The following is a 27,996-nucleotide window of genomic DNA, read 5'->3' as shown; positions in this document are numbered from 1 at the left end:
CAGTAACACTGCAATGATAAATACAGAAACTGGAATGGATTTAGATGTTAAAAGAGCAGCTGCTGCTCCTAGGAGCCAAACTCAACTGTTCTCTAGAAGGAAGAATCCATTCAAAGTATGTAAACTGTTGGATTTTTCTCTTGCAAGATGATTCATTAAGTAGTTGTGGACTCTGCTCTTCTTGTTCTTTTTTTTTTTTTTTTTGTGCTGGTCTTAAGCTTGAACTCAGGGGTTTAGGTGCTGTCCCTGAGCATTTTTGCTCAAGATCAACCTGTTAACTTTTGAGATACAGCTACACTTCCTGCTTTTTTAGGGAGTAGTTAATTGGAGATCAAAGTTTCATGGATTTTTTTCCCTAGGCTAACTTTGAACCTCTTTCCTCAGCTGTTAGTCTCCTGAGTAGCTAGGATTACAGGTGTGAATCATCAGTGCCTGGCTCTTCATGTTTTCATGAATTATTTTTTGCCAGTCCTAGGGCTTGAATCAGGGCTTGGGGGCTGTCGCTGAGCCTCTTTGTGCTCAGGGCTTGCTCTCTACCACTTGAGTGACAGCGCCACTTCTGGATTTTTCTGAGTAGTTTATTGGAGAAAAGAGTCTCATGGACTTTCTTCTCTGCCTGGCTTCGAACCATGATCCTTAGATGTCAACCTCCTGAGTAGCTAGGATTACAGGCCTGAGCCATCAGCACCCAGCTTGTTTTCATGACTATTCACACTCACAAGTACTTCAGCAATTTGAAGAATGGAACTTCTGAAGTTGAAGATAATAACTAAAAGTAGACACTGATTGCAATATTTTACTTTTTTACTTCTTTTGTCAAGGTGATGTACAGGTGGGTTACAGTTACATAGGTAAGGTAGTGAGTACATTTCTTGTCGAATTTGTTACCTCCTCTCTCATTTTCTCCTACTTTCCTTCCCCCCAATCCTCTTCCCCCCAAGTTGTACAGATCATTTCCAACATATTGTCTTGTGAATATCAGTGTTGCATTGGTTCCCCCTTTGTGATTTGTCTTACCATTTTTGTTGTACCCATTCCCGTCTTTAATTCAGATAAATGTATATATACCATACCCAGGGTACCAAAATAGAATACAATGACAACAGGGAATAAGCCATAGTAGGGGAAAAACACACAGAAGAAACAAGAAATCATATAGTACATTAATTGTTTCCTTATTGTTATTTAACTTCTATATGTCTTCTGTACGTCTGAATATGACAAGTACAGCTTTTCTCTAGTTATTTTCCTAAGTTCCCATTTTTTTAAGTTAAATGATGTCATGGGGTTTCAACACTATAAAAAATCCTCGATTTGTGATAAAGTTTTCTGCATTTTTAAGTATCTACTTAAGTGGTCATGTGTAACGTTACCATTTCCTACTCAACTATTTATTAGGACCATGTTTAAAAACTGATATATTAAATTGGTATTGAGGTAAGTTTTTGTTTTCATACTCTTACAATCACTGGATAGTGATACATCTGTCTTGAATGTATTTCTATATACCTATCATCAGTATCATATGAAATCACAAATTAGATGAGCAGTTTAGAAGGATGGTGGTTTTTTGGTAGAAGCAGATTTCTCTTTTCTCTGGACATTTGGATTCCTGGTTCAGTCCTCAGAGCTTCTTTTAAAGATTGCCTTTCGTTTTAGAAATTGAGGAGATTCATAGAGTAGGAAGGCACACATGGAATGTGATTGCTCTGCCATAGTCTTTTCTCCTTATTATTGCTTAAGTCAGTATCTTCACCTTTAGAAGGACATGCAGGTATTGATGGCCTGTCTTGCTTATTAGTTTATCTGTGTCTCATGCACAAAGAGGAGTGCTTAAGTGTTTTATTATAGAATTTATTGGGAAATATTATTATTGGGTTTTTTTTGTAGCTAGTCATAGCTTACCTTCTTAAGTATAAAAGTACCTACTGACCTTTTTATTTATTTTTATTTTTTAATTGTGAAAATACCGTACAAAGAGGTTACAATGACATGGGCAAGATAATGAGTACATTTCTTATCAAGCATTGTTGCCTCCTCTTTGTTTCCCCTTCCCCTTCCTTCCCATACTCCCCCCGCACCCGATCCTCTCCCCCCCCACGCCAAAGTTGTGAAGTTTGTTTTTCGACATAATGACTTGTACATCTCATTGTTACAATCCTTTGTTTTATTTTCTTTAATATCATTTTTCAATTTTTCCTGAAGTATTAAAGTATTTATTTGGAAAGCTCATTTTAATTGTCTTGTTAAAAGTTAGATTTATTTTTTAAACTCATATACAAAAACAAAGATTATATATATTTATAGAGGACATTTGGATATTTTCATATATAATATAATGTATAATATGTAAGTCAGGCTAAACTTATGTATCTTCTCACTATATGAATTTATTAATAAATACTTAACATTTCCATTGTATAATTAGCATAGTAAAAAAATAATTCAATGGTAAGTATACCCATGCTTTAATTTGAAGGAATATAACAAGTTAATGAATTTCACTAAAACGTTATTTTTGGTATGGCACACACCATGTTTTATATGTAACGTACTCCGGCATTTAAAGGTATAGAATACATAAAAGTGTATTATGCACATTTTAGACTACAAGGCTTCTTGGAAATGTAGATTAAAGACAGTAATTTGCTAGTCAGAGTCATAAAACATTGACATTTTTGTGAATTCAAAATGAGCAAGCATCAATAGTATCCTGTAGCTCTACCTGGTAGATAATGTAACAAAGAATTGCCCTGTGCATGCTGGAAAATGCTTAAGAACTGGCGTTTTGAAACTGTAGTATAAGTTTATTTAAATTTTTCTTTGCTTGTTAAAAATTTAAATGTATTTTAAGTTCATTTGAACATTTACTGAAATAAAATATGCATAGTTGGAAATTCATACATGTTAATAAAATCTAGAGACTTTATTGTTAAATTAATTTAGCTTATTGATACAGCATTTCTTTCTTTCCTTTCTTCCTTCCTTCCTTTCTTCCTTCCTTCCTTCCTTCTTTCCTTTCCTTCTTTCTTTCCTTATTTTTTTAAACTTTATCTATAACCAGCCTACAATGATGAACCACTGTAGTTCCAACGTTAATGTTGGTTGGTTGTTTCATTTGTTATAGATGTCTTTGGTGATTCCTTTGGGAAATCAATAGTGTTGGATACTGACATAATGTCATTCAGTATTTTTTGAGTTATTCATTGTTTTACGCTACAGACATGATGCACTTTTAAGTTTAATTTGCATTATAAATATTTCTGCTTCCTGTGTTTAATTCTCAGAAATCAACAAAATAATAAATCAGATCTTGGTGTAAAGCCAGGCACTAGTGGCATTGGCTGAGATTGGAGGATTGTGGCTCAAATCCAGCCTGGGCAAGAAAATTCGTTAAGACACTAAACTCAGAAATGGAGTTCTGACTCAAATGGTAGAGAGCTAGCCTGGAGCAAAAAGCAAAGCAAACATGCCCAGGTCTTGAGTTCAACCCCTAGTACTGGCACACACAAAAACAGGCTACATAAATTCTCTCTTCCAAGGTCCCACCACTTGATCTGAGGAGCCTTATTGGTTCTGATGATGAGGTAATGTTTACTTGATATTTAACATAATAAACATTTGGCCACAGAATGACATGAAGTATATATTAATTATCATTACATTTTATTTTTGAGGATGATTTTTCACAGGTCCCTCATATGCATTTTAACTCAGCAAATTCAACCTGTGCTGTTGGTTGGGATATACCATGCCAAATACCACATAACCAGCATCATCTAAATGACATGGTTAGAATGTATTTGCTAATTGCTAAGTGTCACAATTATCTATCTTATTAGCACTGTACTGGATCCAGAAATTTTGCTATTTACTCTATACATTGTCTACTTTAAATACTTCATATATGAAAATCAATCATTGTAAATTGTGTTTCACTTTTTTTTTACACATAGGAATACTATTTACAATTCTAAAAATAAAATCAGTAATGTTCAGGTATAACTAAAAGGTTTGAAAAAATATTACATTAGATCTTCCTAGTTTAACAATGTCAGAATAATCTCTTGGATCATGCTTTAAGCTGTTAGGATATGATGGAGCAGGTGAATAATGACACTTAATACAAAGTGTCTTCTTGTAAGGTGTTTGTATTTAAGACAATATCTAGTAAATATGGTACCTGACTAATCTGGGGTAGAGATTGCTTTTGTATCTTTTTCTTTGTCTTATAGCTGGTTCTCATATAGCTGGTTCTTTTCATATTCTCAGACTTTATTTTTGGAAAATTACACAAATATCCTGGTCTCAGCATGGAAGGTCCTGGGTTCCATTCACAGTAGTACAAGTGAAAGTAATAGTAATAATAATATTGATGATGCAGTATTAGTGTAGATTAGATCTTACTGGTTTAACAGTGTCACACTAATCTCTTGGATCATGCTTTAAGCTACTAGAATGTAATGGAGTAAGTACATAACTACACTTAATCCAAAGTGTCTCCATGGGATAGATTATAGATTACTGTATACATTGACACAGGTTTTTCTCTGAACTATGCCTTATCCTTCTTTTGTAGTTTAGAATTCAATATCCTTTTCAAAGGTTGCACTGATACTGTGTTCTCCATTTTGAGTGTATGTGTCTTTGTCTAGGTCAGTGTGTATGTCCTAGTATTTTCCCAGTACTTTGTTTAATCTTTCTTCTATCTATCTTCTCTGTGATCCCTTATTCCTATGGACATGTGCAGGGAGTCAAAAATACCATGGGCTGGGAAGGTGGCTCAGTGGTAGAGTGCTTGTCTTGCATGAGGCCCTGGGTTCGATTCCTCAGCACCACATAAGCAGAAAAAAAAAGCCGGAAGTGGCGCTGTGGCTCAAGTGGTAGAGTGCTAACCTTGAGCTGAAGAGCTGAGGGACAGCGCCCAGGCCCAGAGTTCAGGCCCACGACTGGACCCTCCCCTCCCCCCAAAAACAGATTATCATGATATTCTAGAAATGCAGTCAGTGGTTCTCAGGGTTGGTGATCTCCAGTTTCTGTGATTACTTTGGAGGAAATGATTGGCAGTGGAGTCTCAGAGCAATAAAGAAAACACCTACCTAAGACTTTTAAGAAGAAACAATAATTTGTTTTTCTTTTCTCAAATTCTTTTGGAACCAGGACTGAGCACCAGCTGTAAAGCAAAGTATAGACTTACTGGTATTGAGGCCAAGAGCATATCCTTTTTTTTTTTAAATATGTTTTTTATTGTGAAAATACTGTACAGAGGGGTTACAATTATGTGAGCAAGCTAATGAGTACATTTCTTATCAAGCATTGTTGCCTCCTCCTTTGTTTTTCCCCTATCATTCCTTCTCTCCCATCTCCACAACTACACTTCCCCCCCTCTCCCAAATTGTAAAGTTCATTTTTTGACAGAGTGTCAAGAGCACATTCTGACTAGCTCTGCCTGCTCTCATTGGTCACTAATGAGCTGCCAGCTAAAAATTGTTAGCTCTCTGTTGAAAACATAGATTTTAATTATTTATTTTGTAGGCACAAATGCTAAGGTAAGTGGTAAACCCATTAATATCAAATGGTAAGCCTGTTAGCATCACACTATTTTCTTTTTACCTCTAGAAACTGGAAATAATACCTGAAAATTTGCCAGCACTAACAAATACCAACAAAATGAAACTGAAATGAAGGAGGGATAGAAGGAGTATACTCAAAGAAATGCAGGAAAAGAAAATCAAATATCACATATAAAGATACTCCACGCAAGAAGGCAGATGAAAGGTAATGTCTGAGGCTTTGCAATGTATTATATATTTTATTTTGGTGTCTGTACTAGAGCTTGAACTGTCGCGACTGCCTGGACCAGCAAGGAAGACACGACCCGGGATTCTTCTCAAAGCAGAGCACTCGCCATCGGGAAGGTGGAAGGCGGAAGCCAGCGCCATCTTTGGTCGCGGCCCCTGCAGCTCTCCACATTGAACTCAGGGCCTGGGTGCTGTTCCTTACCCTTCTTGCTCAAGACTTGATCCACAGTTCCACTTCTGGTTTTTGGTAGTTAATTGGAGATAAGAATCTCACAGGCTTTTCTGCCTGTGCATATTTAGAACCATAATCCTCAGATCTCAGCCTCCTGAGTAGCTAGGATTACAGGCATGAGCCGCAAGCATCCAGCTTTTGTAAAACATTTTAAATGAAATTTAAAACAAGAAACATGTGCATAACAGAAATATCTTCCTATCTGGTGTGTCTTGCTATTCATCATAATAAGCATAATGGTTACCAATCAGCACTATTTTGATAGCTATGGATTACTTCTTTGCAACAAACTGAAAGTTTATGTTATCACTATAACATTCAGTACTATTTTGGTTGCCATGGGCAATTCAATATAGTATTTTACTTACATTACAACAAACTTAAAAGCTTATTACCACTATTTTCAAATGTGAAAGTGTGTGGGATATAGTCATCTTTTCTCAAGTTGGAGCTTTTTACTTGCCTGGAAAGTAAGAAATAGGACAATATTAAGCTGCATGTTTTTTGATGTAGCTGTCATAGACTCATGTTGGATGACAGTCTCTGAGTTTACAAGTTGTAAAACTGGTTTCAGATGTTACAGTGAACCCTTTTATTAAAAAATGATCAGCATCCTGACTGCCTTTTACCTCATTCTGGGAATTTTTTTCTTTTACCCAGTACTGGGGCTTGAACACAGGGGCCTTGCACTTACTCAGCTTATTATGCTTATGGTCAGTGCTTTCTACTTAAATCATACTTTCAGACTGTTTTTTTTGCTGCTTTCTTGGAGGTTGGAGTATCTCACACTTGTCTTTTGGGGCTAGCTAGCTCTTATAATATCTGATAAAACAGATGTTTTCAGTGCCCATATGATGGTTCCTATTGTTTTTCATGTATAGTGTGATCAAGGTGAAGAAGTCAGCATGGAGGGCCTGACAACTTTGGATAGGAAAGCCCTTCTACAGCAAGCCTTTACCAACAACCCTCACCACACACAGCACAGTGCAAGGAAATCAGACGCAGTAAGTCATCAGCAGTTCTTATCTGATAAGTCACTAAGCTAATTTACCCTCCAAGATTTTATGGGCTTTTACTTGAATAAATAATTGCATCTATTAAATTGCCCTGAGATGTATATTCATGGATGTGCAAATCAAATCATTACTTTTGTAAAGTATTTATTTCTTTTTGGAAACTGAAGCCATTAATCCGATAGAAATTTTAGCCAAGTAAGGACAGTGCCAGGAATCAAATTAAGTTTTCTTTTGGAAAAATAAAGCAAAATCCAAGTCTTTCAATATTAACTTTATGTATTTTTCTACATCTGTTAGGTTGATGAGTATTGCTTTGTCTAGGTCTGTTTAGATAATTCTAGCATGTCTCTTTGCATTGAGTTAAGAGGAGCAAACTGCTTGAAGATGGAGTCCACTGTCCCAGGGGGACTTTAGCCATAGATCCTTGGTCTAGAGACATATCGTAAGACAATGGGAAAGAGTTGATAAAATACTACTGTAACAGCATGTAAGCTAGAGCACATGAGCTAGGAAATCTCTGGTATAGGTGGTCTATGTGCTAACAAAGCAATATGGATTATGCTAGTTATATTATCATATCCATCAGATATATTCCATGCATATATTCTATCGAATATATATTTCATTTGGGTCATAGTTATCTAGAATCAATATGGTCTCAACTGGCAGCAATGTGTAATTAATCCCTGGACTGGGCAGACTGATTTTTTGTGTGTGTCAGTATGCTGAGATACATATTTGTTACAGTTGTTCCAGTAGAAACATATACATATAATGTTCTGTGTCTATTGTTATTTGGTATTTATGCTTAATGGAATAAGGAGTTATCAGATTATCATAAAAATAACAAAGGTATTTATTTATTTATTTATTTTGTCGGTTGTGGGGCTTGAACTCTGGGCCTGGGCGCTGTCCCTATGTTCTTCAGCTGAAGGCAAGTGCTCTACCACTTCAGCCACAGCACCACTTCCAACAAAGGTATTTATGAGGCAAAATAGTGTCCTAAATAAGGTTTACCTTTGTTCCCTCCTGAAGTTATAGTTGAGAGGGATTTCACCAGTACTTAAGTCCCATGATATATAACTCAAAGCTATTGGTGTATTCCTTTCCTTAAAATTATGTAATTAGTGGCAGTGTATGAAAATTCACCATCAAGTAAGTTTAAGCCTTAACATATTGCTAGCACACTCATTTACCTTTCCCCTTGTGGATTTGATTCTGTAATCAAGGTCTTTGAAATTAACACCAATGTGTTTTTAAAATGCAGGTGTGTTTGTGACTTTAAGCATCACTATCCCACAATACTGTGAAATTATGTAATCACTTAATCCCAATAAAGAATTTGCAAAAAATAAAAATAAAATAATGTTTGGAACCTTGTGTTCCAATCAAGTTGACAAATGAAATTAGCCATTGCAAGTCCAGTCTTCTCCACCCAGCAACTACACACACACACACACACACACACACACACACACACACACGCTTCCTTAAACCAGTCTTCATCTCTACATAAAGACAGTGACAAGGTCATGATTCTCCCTAACATACTACATTTATTTTGTATTTAATCATCAACACACCCCACCTCTTCCTCAGGAAAAGAGGCAAGGTTTCTTTACATGATGTCTAATCTTTCCTTGGGGAAAAAAATAAAATGCAAGTGAACACTTCTTTATTGAACAGGTAGCTACTGACAGAGCAGTGAATCTGTGGCTTTTTGTCTCCTCTAGTTCTTTTGTCATTTCTCCATGTGGTCCATTTTCTGATTCTTTGTCTCAGTTTGATTTCTGCTTCTATTCTGCTTCCTGTTTACCCAGACCTCTAAACCAATAGGCCTGTGGTGGTTCTAGTCTTTCTCATAAAGCACTTACCACCATGAACTCCAGCACTCTAGGTGGACTGTCTGCATGGGCTCTGTATATTTTCTTTTTCTTTCTTGTGTGCCCTTGGGTTCCAGCTGATGCATGTCTTCTCTGTACATAATTTCCATGGCTTTATTACTGTGCACTTTCTGAATCATCCTTAGTTATTATAGATTATACCTTGCTTTAAGTGTAGTTGAGACACTTTCTTTTCTTTTTCTTTCTTTCTTTTTTTTTGGTAGGTTGTGGGGCTTGAACTCTGGGCCTGGACACTGTCCCTTAGCTCTTCAGCTCAAGGCCAGTGCTCTACTACTTGAGCCACAGTTCTATCTCTGGCTTTTGGTAGTTTTTATTGGAGATGAGAGTCTCATGTAGTTTTCTGCCTGGGCTGGCTTTGAACTGCGATCCTCAGATCTCAGACTCTGAGTACTAGGGTTACAGGCGTAAGCCACCAGCACCCAGTAAGACACTTTTATTTTAATTGCTACTTTATTTTATTACTAAATAAAAATCCCTTTCTTCAGTTAGCATTGCTTAATATTAAGTGCTTGAAACTTGTTGAAAGCAATATTTATTAGCTTAGTTCAATTCATAGATATTTCTTACCCTCTCTTTCATTTATTTAGTTGTTTTTTACCTGCTCATATCTCAGAGGAGGAGAGAATTGGGAATGGCATGTGTGGTGCAACCCTTCCTGTCCCCTTTTCTGGGGAGACAGCTACTTGCAGAGTCTCACACATTTTCCCCTAATCATTAATTTTTATAGGTTACTTTGTTCAATTCTAGTGTTAAGGATGTAGCTTATTGTCACTGCCCATATCAGAGCATACTTTCCAACAGCTTTATCAATAATGAATAAAATTTCTATTTGGTCTATTTAGTTTTCAGTATGCTTAATTCTTTTTTAAGTGTTGGTTCAGAACTTGGATAGAAGGAACTGTTTCTTTTACTTATTGGACACTAAAGTTAGAGCAAAGCATTGCATTTCATAATGTAAATATGTACTTACTTCTTTTATCTTTCCAAGAAGGCTCCAGTTTCCTTGGCACAATTACTTCAACCTGTCATCATTAAAAAGAGTTCTGCTCACTACCAAGCAGTAATAAAGTAGAATGGTTAAGAGCCATTTAATTTATTTTCTATTGCTACAATTTATTCATCCTGCAGCCTTGGGCAATTACTTAACATACTTTGGCTTTATGACATTTACTTGTACAGTGAAGACAATAGTACTTACTGTATATTGTTATTGCAACGATTAAATAAATCAATATACTTTAAGGTGATTTAATAATACCTTGTGTCTAGAAAATCCTTTATAAATGGTAGCAGCTCTTGTGGTTCTTATTTTCTCAGCATTGAGAATTGTTCTAGTCATAAACAAATTCATTAGTGCTCATGGATTACACTGAATGAACTGTCAAAACTTTCATGCCCACTCTGTGTATTCATGATGTCTCATTTGGTTTGAAGGCTCTTTTACTATCTCCTACTCCCTTTTTGTGGAGGCCTCGATTTTAGGAGAGAGCTAATCTTTACGGAGGGAAAGCTTTTCAAGATCTCAGTGATCTCCCCTCCTCCCCCCTAGCCCCCCTCCACTTACTTATTATGCATATTATTGCTATTTCAATTTCATTATACATGCAGTTTTGTGGGAAGAATATCATAAAATTATTTGGGAAGAGAAATAATGATCTATCATGGAAACCTTATATTTCTTGAGACAAAGGATATTGTTAGCTATAGGGTATGAAAATGTGGGCTTTTGAATTTTTCTTCATAGTTTGCAGCAACTTTTGATTGGCAGACCCTATGAGACCATTCAGTAACTGTCAAAAGATGACAGAGATTAAATAACTGATAGATCTATTCCAAGGCTTGAACTAGCTCCAATGCTTTTTCCCACTGGGGGAAAAAACAACTACTTTTCTTATAGCAGTAGCTCCTGGAGATAGGCAGTTTAGATGATACTTTAGCTCTGGGCTAGCTTCTCTAGCTCTTCTTGACCTTTCTGGCTTGGCTGCTTGAGGCATAAATTGCCTCCCATTGTTACATCCTTCCCCCCCTCCCTTTTTTTTTTCAGAAACAGGAACCTTTCTCATTGCCACTGTCTCATCTTTCCTGGAAAATTTGGTAGAATTGGATTTCCTTAGACCTGGTTGCAAAGACTAACATCTGTGGTGGAAGAGAGACAAAGGCGAATAGAAATGGCTGTCAGGTAGGGCATGTTGGCACATGCCTGTAACCCTAGCATCAGAAAGGTTGAACCGGAAGGACTGAGGCCCTGTTTCAAACAAACCAGCTTACAGGAAATCCTGCAACAGTGTCAGTCACAAATTTGCTTTCCCTGTTCAATATTCACTTTTATAATGATAGATTCTAATATAAAAATCACTCATGTCTTATAATCTGTGTCTTAAGGTTTTCCCTTTTGTGTGTATTAACAATCCATGTTATCTAATTTTTTTATTGTGAAAATACTGTACAGAGGGGTTACAATTACATAGGCAAGATAATGAGTACATTTCTTATCAAGCATTGTTGCCTCCTCCTTTGTTTCCCCTTCCCATCCCTTCCCAGCCTCCCCCTGCCCTCCTCTCCCCCACACACACCAGAGTTGTAAAGTTCGTTTTCGACATAATGACTTGTACATCTCATTGTTGCAATGGGTCTACCTGTATCCCTATTTAAACGATTTGTTTTTCCCCTTCCCCTCCACAAATTATACCAACATCAAATACAGTGAAAGCAGGGGTTATACTGTGGGGTAGGGACATAAAAAGCAACAAAGAAATCATCTTATAAATGTGTTAGAAACAATTGCATGAAAGAAAAAAGCATTTGAATATATATCTTAGGGTTCATTTCCCTAACATCACCTTATCTGACATTTTCTGCTTAACTCAGACATATACTAGATATTGCAAATAAGGGAAACCATGGGACCTATGTTTCTTTGGGCCTGGCTTACTTCACTTAATATAATTTTTTCCAAGTTTTTCCATTTCCTAACAAATGGGGCAATGTCATTCTTTCTGATGGAGGCATAGAATTCCATTGTGTATATATACCACATTTTCTTGATCCATTCATCTACTGAGGGGCTCTGGGTTGGTTCCATATTTTAGCTATAGTAAATATTGTTGCAATAAACATAGTCGTGCTGGTAGCTTTAGTGTGGTCTTGTTTGTAAATATTTGGGTAAATGCCCAAAAGTGGGATTGCTGAGTCATAGGGTAGCTCTATGTGGAGTCTTTTAAGAAACATCCATACTACTTTCCAAAGTGGTTGAACAAGTTTACACTCCCACCAACAATGCAGTAAGGTTCCCTTCTGTCCACATCCCCTCCAGCATCTGTTATTAGAGTTCTTGATTTTAGCCATTCTAACTGGGGTGAGGAGGTATCTCAGTGTTGTTTTGATTTGCATTTCTTTTATGGCTAGAGAGGTTGAGCATTTCTTCATGTGTCTATTGGCCATCCTTCTTTCTTCTTCAGAGAAGTTTCTCTTTAAGTCTTTAGCCCACTTGTTTATTGGGCAGTTGTTTCTTTGAAGATTTGTTGTTGGTGGATTTAATTTTTTGAGTTCAAGGTATATTTTAGATATGAGACCCTTGTCCGTTGTACGGCTAGTGAAGATCTTCTCCCAATCCGTGAGCTTTCTATTGATCTTGATAGCTATGTCCTTTGCCATGCAGATGCTCTGCAATTTCATGCAGTCCCATTTGTCCAACCTTTCTTTGATTTGTTGTGTTTCTGGCTCTCTATTAAGAAAATTTCGGCCAGGGGCTGGGAAGGTGGCTCAAGTGGTAGAGTGCTAGCCTTGAGCTGAAGAGCTGAGGGACAGCACCCAGGCCCAGAGTTCAGGCCTCAGGACCGGACCAGCCCCGCCCCCACCCCCAAAAAAGAAAATTTCAGCCTGTGCCAACCAAACCTAGGGTTTCTCCTATTCCTCTAATTTGTTATGTCAAAACATTACCATAAAATGTTATCATAACATTTTTATACATTTTTCATTTATATCAAATATTTAAAAAATTATTGATGAAATATGTTTTTGACAAGATAAGGACCAACTCTACACTAAAAGAAAATGTACTTTCTCATAAAGTTCAGTTTGATAGTAGGATCATATCAAGGTAGTAGTGAATTGATTATATTTTGAAATTCTTTTATTGTAAAGATAGATTTTCTTTTCCTATAGAAATTATAGCCAGGTGCTCATGGCTCACATCTGTAATCTTAGCTAATCAGGAGGCTGAGATCAAAGGATTATGATTGAAAGCCACCCTGGGAGGAAAGTCCACCAGACTTATCTCCAATTAACCACCAAAAAGTCAGAAGTAGAGCTGTGACTTAATTGGAGGAGGACTAGCCCTGAGCAAAAAAGCTCAGGGATATGGCCCAGGCCTTGAATTTAAGCCCTAGGGCTGTCCCCCATCCCAAAGTAGAAATAACAGTCTTATTTAAATGGAGAATGTGAATTGAGATTATATATTATTAAGTAGTAACAAAATCTGATACAAAACATATAGAAAGTATGTAGCTGTAAGAAACATCATAGAAAGTATATAGCTCTAGTTGTACAAGAGTTTGAATCCCAGAAGTCAGGTTATGAGCATCCTGATGAATGCCACTTTTCCATTCTTCTCCTCCACAATATTTTAATCAGGAGTGATTTAAATGTCTTTCAAAAATAAATGTAAAACTGATTTTTATTGTTGTTGTTGGTGGTGGTGGTGTACTGGGGTTTGAACTTAAGGCTTTGTACTTCTAGGCATCTGGTTGTTTTTCAGATAAGGTCTTACTTTCTGCCTAGACTAGCTTGGACCTGGATCTTTCTATGTATGCTTTCTGCTGTAGCTGGGATGACAGGTACATGCCACCAGCTTTTCCTATTGAGATGGGATCTCATGAACTTTTTGCCCAAGCTGGCTTTAAACTTTGCTTCTTCTAGTCTCACCTTACCAATAGGTAGGATTATAGGCATGAGCCACCATACCCAGCTAGGAATGGATTTTTCCAAGATACATATTACTACGAGAGGTTTCTAAACTATTTTAAAAGTTAACTTTTATGTAGGATGTTTAATTTCATTCAATGTTAATAACTTATCAGATCACTGGTAGATAGAACAAATTACAAGTGAAAAGGTTTTTAAATCTGTTGTTATAGGCTTGCATACTTCCAGCAATACATAATATTGCTTTGTTTCTTGGTGTTTATTTCTAGTAAAATGTATATGTCAATAGCTTAGCAGATCACTGGTAGGTAGAATAAATTACAAGTGAAAAGATTTTTTAATCTGTTGTTACAGGCTTGCATACTTCCAGCAATACATAATATTGCTTCATTTCTTGGTGTTTATTTCTGGTAAAATGTATGTTTTTAAATTATTGTACTTGTTCAGGGACTTTAAACCTTTCATGACAATAAAAGTTAATCATGCATATCTTTGAGTACAAGTTCAGTAGTTTTTAAGGCCTTCTACTTTACCTTATAAAGTCTCTATTGTACCAAGTGCCAGTAGATCATGCCTGTTATCCTGACTTCTAAGGAGGCTGAGATCTGAGGATTGCTGTTTGAAGCCAGCCCATGAGGACAAAAGCTTCACATAGCTTTCTTACTACTCTAATACACACTTTGATGGTCTCTGACCATGGGCAGGGAAGAGAGGTAAAAGTAAGGTTCAGAAATGGTTAAGTGTCTAGTAGAACACAAGAGTAGATTATGCGAGTCCTGGAAAAGAAGCTATTGAGAAGCGTTCATCAGAAGCATCACTGATGGGACATTTGCATTGACTCTTAGAGAGGGAATACACACTAGCACTCAGAAAATGAGCAAGAATGCCAGAGTCAGAAGAACAATACATCCAAAGCCACTGAAGTGAGCCAGAACAAATCTAAGAGACTTAGTATAGGTTGTACAAAGGACAGCTTGTCCCTTGGTACTTTACTTTATTGAGCATGTCTAAATATTTTCCCAAAGGTGAAAATTATTATCATCTATCTTAATTCTGAAAAGCCAAAAAAGATTTACTTCTAGAAAATGGAAAATAGCCAGGCACCAGTGGCTCATGCCTATAATCTTAGCTACTCAGGAGGCGAAGATCTGAGGATTGAGGTTCAAAGCCAGCCGGGGCAGGAAAGTTCATGAGGCTCTTATCGCCAATTAACCACCAGAGAACCAGAAATGGTGCTGTGGCTCACATGGTAGAGTGCTCGCCAGGAGCTGAAGAGCTCAGGGATAGTGCCCAGGCACAAAATTCAAGCCTCATGAATAAATAAATAAATACATAAAAATAAAAGAAAAAGAAAATACCACAGTAACTTGTCAAAGAATGACAACTAACGTCTGTTGAATTTAGACTAATGGCTCTAAAAGGCTAAGTAAAGCATTGTGTTTTAGAGATAGAAGTCTAATTTTAGTTCCCAGTAACTGTAACACTAATTTTTTATGTCTATGAATTTCTATCACAAAGTATTTAGTTTCAAGTTAAGATTTTATACAAGTTAAGATTTTATCTACTCCACTTGTGAAAATAGTTACAATGAATTAAAAAATTTATATTCCACTTTGTATCGAAAATAACTTACTGACCTTCCATTGCTATTTATTTTACAAAATACTGCCAAAATAACAAGTTTTGCAATATGAGATGGCAATACAATATAATTTTCCCACATTGCTCATATGATATTTTGTTTTTAGAATAAGTAAGTGTTGGGATCCTTATCGTTATAAGATTCATCTGTCCAAACATAATAAACACCATGATACAGTGAGTCAAACAAATGACTTTAAAATGGCTTTTTGGGGGGGGGGTGTGGGGGCGAGTAGTAGCTCTGTGGCTTGAATTCAGGGTTTGGGTGTTGTCCTTGAGCTTCTTTTGCCCAAGGCTAGCTTTCTACCACTTGAGCCACAGGTCCACTTCAGGCTTTTTTTGGTGATTAATTGGAATTGAGAGTGTTACCAACTTTCCTGCCTGGACTGGCTTTGAACTGCAATCCTCAGATCTCAGTCACCTGAGTAGCTAGAATTATAGGCATGAGACATCCACGCTAGGAAAAATTGCTTTTTTAAAGTCACAGCCATAAGCTACTTAATGTTTGTTACTGAACATGATCCAAACTGGCAGCAACCGGTGCACTATAGATGTATGAGAGGCCATATCCTACAAATTGGCTACAAGAAAATTGGTATTGGTTGTATACTATATTTCTAAAATGTGTACATTTGGAGGGCTACTTTTTTGTTCTAGTACTGAGTCTTGAGGCCTTGCTTGATTTTCCTCACAGCTGATGCTCTACCACTTGAGTCACACCTCCAGCCCTTGCAGGGCTTTTTGACAAAAAACATTTTATTGAAACTTCTTTTAAATTAAGTTTCAATTAAATATATATAAGAACATTGAAAACAATATAAAATGAATATGCTCACTAGAAGCTCTTGGAAGGTTGTAAGGGCTTGAGGTCTTGCCATTATTCTCCTGGGAATCAAAGCAGCAGGCAAAGTTGGGACACCTTTGGACTTTAGCACACTTCCAACTCCGAAAGCCTCTGAGTCAGAAACCCTGGAGTGGTTAGTTTGGGTATTCAAGATTGTAATGTAGGGATTTTTGTTTCTTGGTGTTTGTTTTTTTTTTTTATCACTGTGAACATGTCAATTGCAGAACTGTTTCTATGGGACAGGAGGAAGATACAATCAGTCAAGAAACCAGTGATAGGCTAGTTTTCAAGGTTATTCAAGGTGAGTGCATTCATTCCACTCTCAAGTCTTAATTTTTAGCCATTTTCACTGTTCACTGAAAGAAGTATTGTTCAAATCCTTCTAAGTTTTGTAGCATTTGATTTAGACCTCCTATTTGATTTTTAAAGTTAATATTAAATATTAAAAATATTAAAAATATTTGTAGAGCTTCCTCTAAGTGAATGGTCCAGAGTATTATGTGAGTTATGAAGTTAAGATTTAGAATGTACTGGTAATACAGGTTTTTGCAATATACTTGCTTTATGCACTGAATGATATTCTAAAGAGAGATGTGGTAAAAGAAAAAGGCTACTTTAAATAAGCAAATATAGGATAGCACTTTGAAACCATAATGCAATTTAAAGAAGTCAAACTATTAAAAAAAATTCTGAACTGATGCTGGGTGTCAGTGGTTCATGCCTATAATCCTAGTTACTCAAGAGGCTGAGATCTGAGGATCATGGTTCAAACTAGCTGTGAGAGGAAAGTTCATGAGACTCTTATCGCCAGTTTACCACCAACAAACTGAAATGGCAGCATGGCTCAAATGGTAGAGTTCCAGCGTTGAGAAAAAAAAAACAAAACTGTAAAGGACATCACCCAGGCCCAGAATTCAAGTCCTAGTACTGGCATACACATACACAAATTTCTAAACTGATTTTTTTGAGTGATTTACTTGGCACCCATTTTGTAACTCAAAACTCAGTAGCAACAAAGAAAGAGGGAAGATATTAAAAATGCTAATGTTAGATAAGGAAATAGACACGAGAAATTTAAGATTTTATTTGTAACATTTAGGTTACTTTCTAATAAAGAGAAAATTTTCCTGCATTTGAAAATGTACCACTTTCACCACAGAGTGGTGCTGTGGTTCTAATGTGTCTACGTTGGCCAGTTACATATAAAACCTTATTGAAAACCTACTTCCCGAAGTCTTTGTTTCAATCACACAATCTAAGGGAACAGTCACAGCCCCTCTTTCCATGATGTCAGCCTTTGTTTTCTTACAGGAGAGACAATGATAGTCTGATACTTTTGTTCACAGATGCAATCAGTTTCAATCTCTCTTCTTGTTAAATAGATGTGCTAAAAGGAAAACTACAGAAAAGAGGTGTTCATGTTTTGACGGGATTAGGAAAATATATCCAACAATTGGAAAATGAAGGAAATGGAATTTTAGATAAAGCAGATTATTTTTTAAAATTTTTTTTGGGGTCCGGTCGTGGGGCCTGAGCTCTGGGCCTGGGCACTGTCCCTCTGCTCTTCAGCTCAAGGCTAGTGCTCTACCACTTGAGCCACAGCGACACTTCCGGCTTTTTTCTTTTTGCTTATGTGGTGCTGGGAATCGAACCCAGGGTCTCAGGCATGCAAGGCAAGCGCTCTACCACTGAGCCACCTTCCCAGCCCCGATAAAGCAGATTTTAAGCAAGCCCTAAAAGTATTTCATTTAGAAGTATCTGAAAAGGTAGAAACCAGAAAAACTTTTAAAAAATTAATTAATTTTTTATTGTGAAAATACCGTACAGAGGGGTTACAATTACATGGGCAAGGTAATGAGTACATTTCTTTTCTTTCTTTTTTTTTTTTTGGGGTCCGGTCGTGGGGCCTGAACTCTGGGCCTAGGCACTGTCCCTCAGCTCTTCAGCTCAAGGCTAGCACTCTACCACTTGAGCCACAGCACCACTTCTGGCTTTTTTCTTATGTGGTACTGAGGAATCGAACCCAGGGCCTCGAGCATGCAAGGCAAATGCTCTACCACTGAGCCACCTTCCCAGCCCCATGAGTACATTTCTTATCAAGCATTGTTGCCTCCTCCTTTGTTTTCCCTTCCCATCCCTTCCCATCTCCCACCCCCCCACCCTTTTCACCCTCCCACCCCTCCACCCCCACCCCTGGCCATAGTTGTAAAGTTAGTTTTTCGACGTAACAACTTGTACATCTTATTGTTGCAATGGGTCCACCTGTATCCCTATTTAAACAATTGTTTTTCTCCCTTCCCCTCCACAAATTATACCAACATCTAATACAGTGAAAACAGGGGTTATACTGTGGGGGAGGGACATACAAAGCAACAAAGAAAGGATAACTCAAACAGTTATCCTTTGTCATATATTTGGCTTCATAACTAGGCACTGTACTAAGCTATAACAAGATGAGTTTTCTACTCCTGTGATCTTTATTACTGGAGAAAATGGTTCTAAGTTAATGTACATGTCAAGTAGAACATGTTTTTGGATGACTTAAGGTGGTCCCTAATTCCAAACCAAGTTATGGAGGAGTGGGAGAATTATGGGAAAATTCTTGGTGAGGATCACATCCAGGTTGAGTTTTTTAATATGGAACTTGAATTCAGGGTTGCAATCTTGATTAGCATTCTTGCTCATGGCTGGTGCTCTACCACATGAACCATGCCTCTTAGCCTATTTTTGGATGCTTAATTGGAGATGGAGTCTTGAGGACTTTTCTACTCAGGTGGTTCTGAACCTCTATCTTTTGGGTCTCAACCTTCTAAGCAGCTAGGATTATAGAAGTAAGCCACTGCACCCAAATTTGGATTATATTCTAAAAGAACATGAATCTGATTCATATCAAGGATTTTAGTTAACAGATTCTTTTGCCTGGTCCTCTTTTACTTCAAACATTTATTTTTCTTAAAAAGTATATTTCATTTTGTAGAAGGAACACTGGAAATTGTAGTTGAAAGATTTAGGTTCACAATGTAGGCGTACTTCTTTAACTGTGTGGTCTTGGACAAGTCTTAACTTTTCTGATTGACAGACTCTGCCTGAACATTTCAGAGCTAATTACTGTAGTCACAGTTGCCTGGAAGCTAAAATGAGAAAATTACAAGGGAGTATGCCTTATCGACTGTAAAATTCTGTGCTTACCACTGTTGTGACATACCTGCCTTTTAGATTTTTTATTATGTTTAAGCTTGTAGCCCACCTACTGATACACATGAAGGATCGTTCTCTTTCAAAGAGAAAACAGCATTAGGAAGTCTTTGGTTATTTGTGTGTGCACGTATGCACACATTGGTCCTGGGGCTTGAAATCAGGATCTGGACTCTGTCCGTAAGATTCTTTTTGCTCAAGGCTAGCACTCAACCACTTGAGCCATAACTCCTCTTCTGGCTTTTTTTTTTTAAATCATTTAGTAGAGATAAGAGTAAATAGACTTTCTTGCCTGTACTGACTTTAAAGCATGATCTTCAGATCTCAGCCTCCTAACTCCTAAGTAGCTAAGATTATAGTCATGAGACCTTTTTTTGTTTGTTTTTCTTTAGTTCTCCTTATTTTTCTTTATCACTGCAGAACTTCCTTTTTGGATTGATAGATGAAAGTTTTATTATTGGATTTATGAATAAATATATACTAATTATATGAGACTTTAACCTAGCGACAACTTATATGACTGTCTTTTCTTATATGCTTATTTCATTATTGATTTTATTTCACTGGTTTTGTGTGTGTGTGTGTGTGAGTGTGTGTGTGAGAGAGAGACAGAGAGACAGAGAGAGAGAGAGAAAGAGAGAGAGAACTTAGAGTCTGGGCACTATCTTTTTTTTTTTTTCATCTAGTACTGTTCCACTTAAGCAACAGTTCTATTTCCAACTTTTTGGTAGTTTATTGGAGATAAAAGTCTCACAGACTTTACTGGTTGAGCTGGCTTTGAAATGTGATCCTCAGATCTTAGCCTCCTGAGTAGCTAGGATTATAGAAGTGGAATGTAGCTTAACTAATCACCAATGGGGCCTTGCAAATTCTAGGTGAGGATTCCATCTCAGTTATATCTCTGGTTCTATATATTTTAAACAATATTACTGTTTTCTTTCCTGTTGTATCACTGGGAATTGTTCTCCCAAAAAACATACTCAAGGAGTAGGAGGAAAAGTCATGAGAATCACTAACCTTTATTTTAACTGTGGAAAATGGTCATGGGAGGACATATTCTCTTTTTTTTGAAATTAAAATATGATATGCACCCAAAAAGCCCGATTAAAATAAAAATATTATCATTGGGCTTTTCTCAGCTTTTAAAAACAGATATCTTTCATTATGTATTGTATCTAGGAAGAGTTAAACAGATTTGCTATTTAACTTGCCTTATTCTTTTTTAAAATTTTATTTTATTGTAAAGATGCTGTACAGAGGGGTTACAATTACATGAGTAAGGTAATGAGTACATTTCTTGTTGAACATTGTTACCCCCTCCTTTGTTTTTTCCTACTCTCCCCTTAACTTGCTTTATTCTTTTTTTTTTTTTTTTGGGTCCGGTCGTGGGGTCTGAACACGGGGCCTGGGCGCTGTCCCTCAGCTCTTCAACTCAAGGCTAGCGCTCTACCACTTGAGCCACAACACCACTTCCGGCTTTTTTCTTTTTGCTTATGTGGTGCTGAGGAATTGAACCCAGGGCCTCAGGCATGTGAGGCAAGCGCTCTACCACTGAGCCACCTTCCCAGCCCAACTTGCTTTATTCTTAAAACAATTTCCTTAAAAATTCATAAAGTATCTTGGAATTCTAGCATTGCTTGAGTTGGTGAGCAAACTACTTTCTGTCCATATTACTCATGAGTTTAAAGGCCAAGCTCATTTGGTTATTATTATTGTTGTTGTTATTATTATCATCATTGCTAATGCTGAGGTTTGAACTCAGGGCCTTGTATTCATTAGGCTTGCTTGTCTACCACTCTTCTATTTGAACCATGCCTCTAGCCTGGGTTTTTACTGGTTATGCTGGAGATAGAGTCTTACTGACTTTTCTGCCTGGGCTGTCTTAAAACCATGATCCTTTTAACCTCCTGAATAGCTAGTATTGCAAGTGTGAGCCACTAGCATCTGGCCCAAGCTCATTTTCAATTCAACTAAGGGCCTATGATGCGAAAAATGTATTGATGGTTGAGAATGAAGAGGAGACAGGGCATCCTGAGATTTAGTTTCTTCTGAAAGTTTTGAGAAAAATAAGAAGGAAGTCAAAGAGAATATTTTTGAGGTCTTCTTTGTCAAGCACCTTGGTGAGTGTTTTATTTGCATTCTCATTCCGAGCTCAGAATTTGATTGAAATGTTGAAATGATAGTTATTTGTGTTAAAGAAAATGCGTGTAATGCATATCCTATGAAACTAAGAAAGTTGAGGGGAGAGGATGGGGTGGGAAGGTTGGGGATAGAACGATGCATCTAGAATGTGTCATCCATCAAGATACATTGTACTTATAAACTGATTGGTTGAATGATTACTCCTTTGAACAACTACTTATAGATAATCTTTTAAAAGAAAGTTCATTCTATAATTTGATTGTCAAGAACACCATGAATAGAACTTTCTATTAAATAGCGTATTCACCAATGAAGTACATAGTAATGAGAGAGTGAAAAAAAAAACTGACATGAGGTATTTTACCCAAAATTATACCTTTCCATGTAGATCATGGAGTACTATTAGAGTCACTCAAATTGTGTATTCTTTCAAGCAAAAGACTAGCAGAAATACAATTATTCATCCCAATGCAATAGAAGGCATTTCAGAACCTAAACTGTTCTTTGAATTTTAACAGGTATAATGCATTTAAAATAATGAAGCCAGTCATTGGTGGCTCATGTCAGTAATCCTAGGCTATGTGGAGATGTTCAGAATGGAAGGATTGATGTTTCAAGTCAACCTGGGCAGAAAAGTCTGTGAGATTCTATCTCCACAGAGGGAAGATGGGTATAGTGGTGAACACTTGTCACCCAGCAATGATGGGAAGTTGAAAATAGAGAATGCCTGGGCAGGAAGTGAAACCCAGCTCAAAAGCCACCAGCAAAGGGCTGGGAATGTGGCTCAGTGGTAGAGTGCTTGCTTAGCATGCATGAAGCCCTGGGCTTGATTCCCTAGTATCACATAAACAGAAAAAGCTGGAAGCAGCGCTGTGCAAGTTTTGAGCAAAAGAAGCTCAGGGACAGGTCCTGAATTCAAGACCCAGGACTGTAAAAACAAACAAACAAACAAAAACACCCACACAAACCAGCAAAAAGCAGAGCTGGAGGCATGGCTTAGCTGTAGAGTGCTTGCCTTTTAAGCTCAAGGTTTTGAGTTCACACCTGCCTGTGTGTGCACATCCTCAATGAAATGCTGAAAAACAAGCACCAGATAACCATATTATTTTGTATAAAAAGGAAGTGAGTTTAGAATACACTTGTAACCAGAGGATGGCAGAGTTAGCAGGGTATGGAGAGAGAGCTAGGAAAATGTTGGTCCATGTTTCAATGAGACAGGAGGATGAATTCTAGTCGTCTGCTGTACAAGATAGTGAATATAGTCAATAATGTGTTGTATATTTGATAATAGCTAAAACAAAGGGTTTTAAATATTCTAAACAAGAAGAAGTGATAGTTATTTGATATGATAGCTCTGCCTGATTTGATCATTCTACAATGTATATATGCACTCCCTAAGACACTCCATAAAAATATATACAACTACTATTGGTCAGTAAAATGATGTCATTTTAACAGAGATCAGTTTGTAAGTTATTGACACTTCTAAATGACTCTTAGCTTTACATACCTTCCCATGTCAGAGTCCTTTAAAATGTTTCTTTTTTATTTTCTGAACGTCAGAAGGTTATGTAAGGCGGTTACGGTTTAACATGTCCGTCGTGGTGTCCAGTGCTTTTTGATTAGTCAGCCCTTCATCACTGTCCATCATCTCATCTGTTTGCCCTCCCTAAACTCAGAGTCCCTTTTAAGTAGGGTTCACAATGGTTTAATCAGATTTGAGATTTTTTTTTAAATTAAGTGAGCTGCCATGTCTAGGCCTACAGAAGATATAACAAAAGATGACTAGGATGATTTTGTTGTGACTGCCTAGAGCCTCGAGATGTAATACTGGACTCTGTGACTGTTTCCAGGATTTTGAATCTTTATGGCTAATTCTGAGTGACAATGGCCAGGGCCAGGTGGAATGTGGAGACTTCAAACGTGCCATTTTTGGTGAAATGAATGAATATAGAAAGTCCTTTGTTTGAAAGGTAAGTAACCATGTAAGTTATTTTTGCTCATAGATCATTAAATTCTTTACTTAAATCTTTAGTGAATTACTACTGAAAATGTGCTATAATAATGTATCTGTAATTTTGGGCTTTGTAAACACAAATACCACTAATTCATACAAATCTACCGAGAATAAAACAAGATAACAGGTATAAATTTTAGAAAAAAATGTAAGAGGAAAATACAATGGAAATCAAGTTTATTTCTGAGTTACTAAGCTCTATAAATTGCTACTTCTCTAAGTTACTAGCTGTATGACTGCATGTGTTATGAAGTACCTTGAGCCTCAGTTTCCAATTCCATGGCATTAATGTAGAGATTGAATGAGGTAACACATACATAGTTCTAGAATAGTGACTATGTCAGTGTCCTTGCTTAGCATATAGTATCAAAGTGATGATTTAAAATGTATCTCTTTTTAAACAAGTTTTTTATTGTGAAAATACTGTACAGAGGGGTTACAATTACATGAGCAAGGTAATGAGTACATTTCTTATCAAGCATTGTTGCCTCCTCCTTTGTTTACCCTCCCCACCTCCTCAACTATACCCCCCCACACCTAAATTGTAAAGTTTGGTTTTCAACATAGTGTCTTGTACATCTCATTGTTGCAATGGGTCCACCTGTATCCCTAGTTAAATGATTTGTTTTTTCCCTTCCCCTCCACAAATTATACCAACATCAAATACAATGAAAACAAGGGTTATACCGTGGGGGAGGGACATATAAAGCAACAAAAAAATCACATTGTACCTTATAAATACGTTAGAAACAATAGCAAGCAAGAAAAAAAACCCACTTGTGTCCCTATTTTGGGGTTCATTTCACTTAACATCATCTTATCTGACCTTTTCTGCTTGTCCCAGACATATAACTACTTATTACAAATAAGGGAAACCATGGGACCTATGTTTCTTTGGGCCTGGCTTACTTCATTTAATATAGTTTTTTCCAAGGCTTTCCATTTCTTAACAAATGGGGCAATGTCATTCTTTCTGATGGAGGCATAGAATTCCAGTGTGTGTGTGTGTGTGTGTGTGTGTGTGTGTGTGTGTGTGTGTGTGTATCACATTTTTTTCATCCATTCATCTACTGAGGGCATCTGGGTGTATCTCTTTTTTATACTATACATACTGAATCATAAAATAAAGATTACAGGGGTTGGGGGTTTAGCCCAGCAGAAGGGCGCCCGCCCGGCGCACGCAAGGCCCTGGGTTCGGTCCTCAGCCCTGGAAAAAGAAAAAAAAATGAAGATTACAAAGATCAGGCTAAATTGAAATTAAAATAGCAGTCCTGAATGTTGTAGGAAACTACATATTCAATTCTACTGGCCATTTTTAGAGTATAATTTTGTGCAGTGCAATGTTTTTACTTTTGTATATGCATCAGATACAGAACACATGTGCACACACATATAGGCATATAATATTGAAACACATCTATTCTGTATAGAGTGTTATACATATATCAGTTATAAATCTTAAATTGAAAAATTAAAATCTACCTTACTGAACAGCAGACATAATGAAAACCTCAAACAAAACCAATTCACGGTATAATATTTATTAATGTGCACTTATTTGTGCTTTAAATAGCACAGCAATAGGTTTGAATTTCAGAAGTAGAAGTGAGACAGTTGTCTTGGTTAAGTACCTTGGTCCTGGGACTGAAAAAGAGTTATAAGATACTCTACAAAATACTCTGCTACAGGCTGTCATAACAGCATGCCTACTTAAACAACAAACAATCATTTCTCATTGTTTGGTGTCTTGAAGTTCAAGAAGGGGACAGCAGTTTGGTTTTTCCTGCTGTTTTCTGTCTTTGTCTCCTTGACCTGCACATGGCTTTGGTCACTGTGTCTTCACTGTGTTGCCCCTGTTTGTGTTGTTTGTCCTGCTACTTTTCTGTAAGAACGCTAGTCATATTACACTAGGCTCTACCCTGCTGTTGCTTTAAATCGTTGTCTTCCTACACACCTATCTTCAAACACAGTTATACTCTGAGGTAACAAGTATAAGAGTTTGATACAGCAAGTTGGGTTTGAGGAAGGGCACATTCCCTCTAAAATATGTCAGATTGTGGTGAATTCAATATGGTGAAATAAAGAATTCTGATTCTGGGTTTGCCTCTCTTGCAAATGTGAGGTGTTACTTTGGATTGCTTGTGAGCTGCTCTGTACCCCATTGTCTTCCCAGTATAATCTTTTATGGTATGTTTTTGATATTGAATTAGAAGAGCAATAAAGCAGCTAGCATTTCTAAAGATCTGAAGCTTCAAGCAACAAGCAGCATCTTTCTTCATTGATTTTAGTGATGGCGTATTTGTAGACTCATTTTTTTAATTAAATCATCTGCCTGGCACTTTGTTTTGATCCTTTATCATTTTCATATGAATCTAGAACTGTAAGTTACCTGTGAGTAATATTTATCTATCTATTTATCTATCTATCTGTCTGTCTGTCTGTCTATCTATCTATCTATATCTATCATCTATTTATTTATAGCAGTAGTGGGGTTTGAACTCAGGGCCTGGTGCATGCTACCTACTTGAGAGTTCTTATACACGACTGCTCATTTCACAGTGTAGGAAAGCCTGAGAATCAGAGGCTAGGTGACATTCACAAGGTGAGAATACCAGAAAGTATAAAAGCTAAATGTTTGAGTGTGTGTTGTCTAGTCTCATGTGTGAGTATTTTTTTCTCCAGTACTTATGATGCTTCTTTCATATTGTAGTTTAGTTTTGTATGAGAAATTAGGATCTCATATCCAATGACAACACAGAAAACATAATGTTTTTCTCTTTATTAAGGCCTTTATAAAACTAGATTTTAACAAAACTGGCATTGTGTCTGTGATAGACATAGGAAGTGTTACTGTGCCAAAGAAGCATCCTCAAGTCATTTCAGGTAATTAAAATGAGTCAAAATGAAGTCACTATTTGAACCATTCCCTAGCCTCCCTCTTTTGCTGTACCTCCTTATTTAGTTAGTTCATTACTTTTGTCTTGAGTTCTTGCTTGAGGCTGGCTTCCAACCTTGATCTTCCTATCTTCACCTGCTGGGTGGCTGGGAGTATAGCTATACCACAGTGCAGAATTGTTTTTTGATAGAAAGGGAATCTGACTTTTACCCCAGGCCAGCCTTGAATTGCAATCCTCTTTATCTCTGCCTCTAGACTAGCTAAAATTACAGGTATGAGTCACTACAGCCAGCCAAACTAAATATTCTTAAAAATGGAAAACCTGTATTGCTTTAAAAAGAGATAATTTAGAAATTATCATCTATTTGCATGGCCATCTCTTGGATAAAAGTTCTGTAGAAGTTGTAATTAACTTCAAAAAAAGACTTATGAAGTATACAATTTAATTTTAACTGTAGAAAATAGTTTACTAAGTAACTTATTAGAAAAAATGTATTTTGAAGTTCAATGGAAATGGAATATACCAAATGTCTTTCTATATAATGGTATTGGAAATTTGATATTTATTGTAAATATTTCTCTTGAGTAAGAGAGGTAAAAGAAACCTCTTGATAAAACATTCACTCTGTGCTCTTTTCCTTGTGTGAGATGTTTTAAAAGGTAGCAACTGTTTTTGATATTCAAAATAGAGTTCAGCCTGTAGGCAGAGAGGAACCTGATAATGTTCTAAGCCAACCAGAGGACACTTGGTTTGGGAGGAAGCTGTGGATGTTACTCTAATGCTGTCCACCTTGTCAGGCAAGTGACAAATGGTATTTCTGTTTAAGTCTGCTTCTCAACATGCAGCTGCACTGTAAAGTGTTTTAGAGGGTCATGTGGATGTTTTAGTCTCCAAGTTTTGTTCATTCTCTTTTGAATATACTCTGGCTACATCCTGTGGCTTCTTTTCCTCCAATCAAAAGTGTCATGAATTTTTTTCTTCTATGTTCTATGACTTGGAATAGGTCAAAGTAAGAGGAAGGCAGGGGGGATGGGGTAGCAAATTATGAGGGGAATTCTAGTTCCTGTTTAAGTACATTAGAGGGCAGTCTGACATGATAGTATACATGGCTGAAAGGATTTTATCAGATAAATAAGAATCCCTTTATTATTATCAGTCATTCTCTGAACTTTTACAGAACTAGCTCATGGGCAAAACTGTTTTTACAGGCCAGTCCACAGAGGAAGAAATCAAATCAGCTTTTCTCGAAATATTGATAGATGCCTGCAGCAAATCTGAGGAAGTGTCCTACAGTGAATTTGAAGATTACTGTGAAAGTCTAAGCATTGGGGTGGCAGAAGATGAAGACTTTGTTACCATTGCATGCACTCCATGGGGAATTTAG

At 36.9% G+C, this 27,996-nt stretch overlaps 1 protein-coding gene across 1 annotated transcript; it reads left to right on the top strand.

Annotated features, from left to right (window-relative positions):
* Positions 1-13: 13 nt before the first annotated feature.
* Caps2 (calcyphosine 2) lies at positions 14-27,996 on the top strand. Its single transcript, XM_013018705.1, is given in 13 exon segments — positions 14-115; positions 3,693-3,791; positions 5,620-5,653; positions 5,656-5,718; positions 5,721-5,777; positions 6,913-7,037; positions 12,979-13,052; positions 16,586-16,662; positions 17,744-17,841; positions 18,071-18,127; positions 23,552-23,671; positions 26,502-26,598; positions 27,821-27,996. Coding segments are annotated over 13 exon segments (1,179 nt in total).

Source organism: Dipodomys ordii, unplaced genomic scaffold (genome assembly GCF_000151885.1).
Source record: "Dipodomys ordii isolate 6190 unplaced genomic scaffold, Dord_2.0 Scaffold3, whole genome shotgun sequence".
NCBI classification, from domain to species: domain Eukaryota; kingdom Metazoa; phylum Chordata; class Mammalia; order Rodentia; family Heteromyidae; genus Dipodomys; species Dipodomys ordii.
The sequence above is the reverse complement of the archived record's forward strand: the minus strand, read 5'-3'. Positions and strand labels throughout refer to the sequence as shown.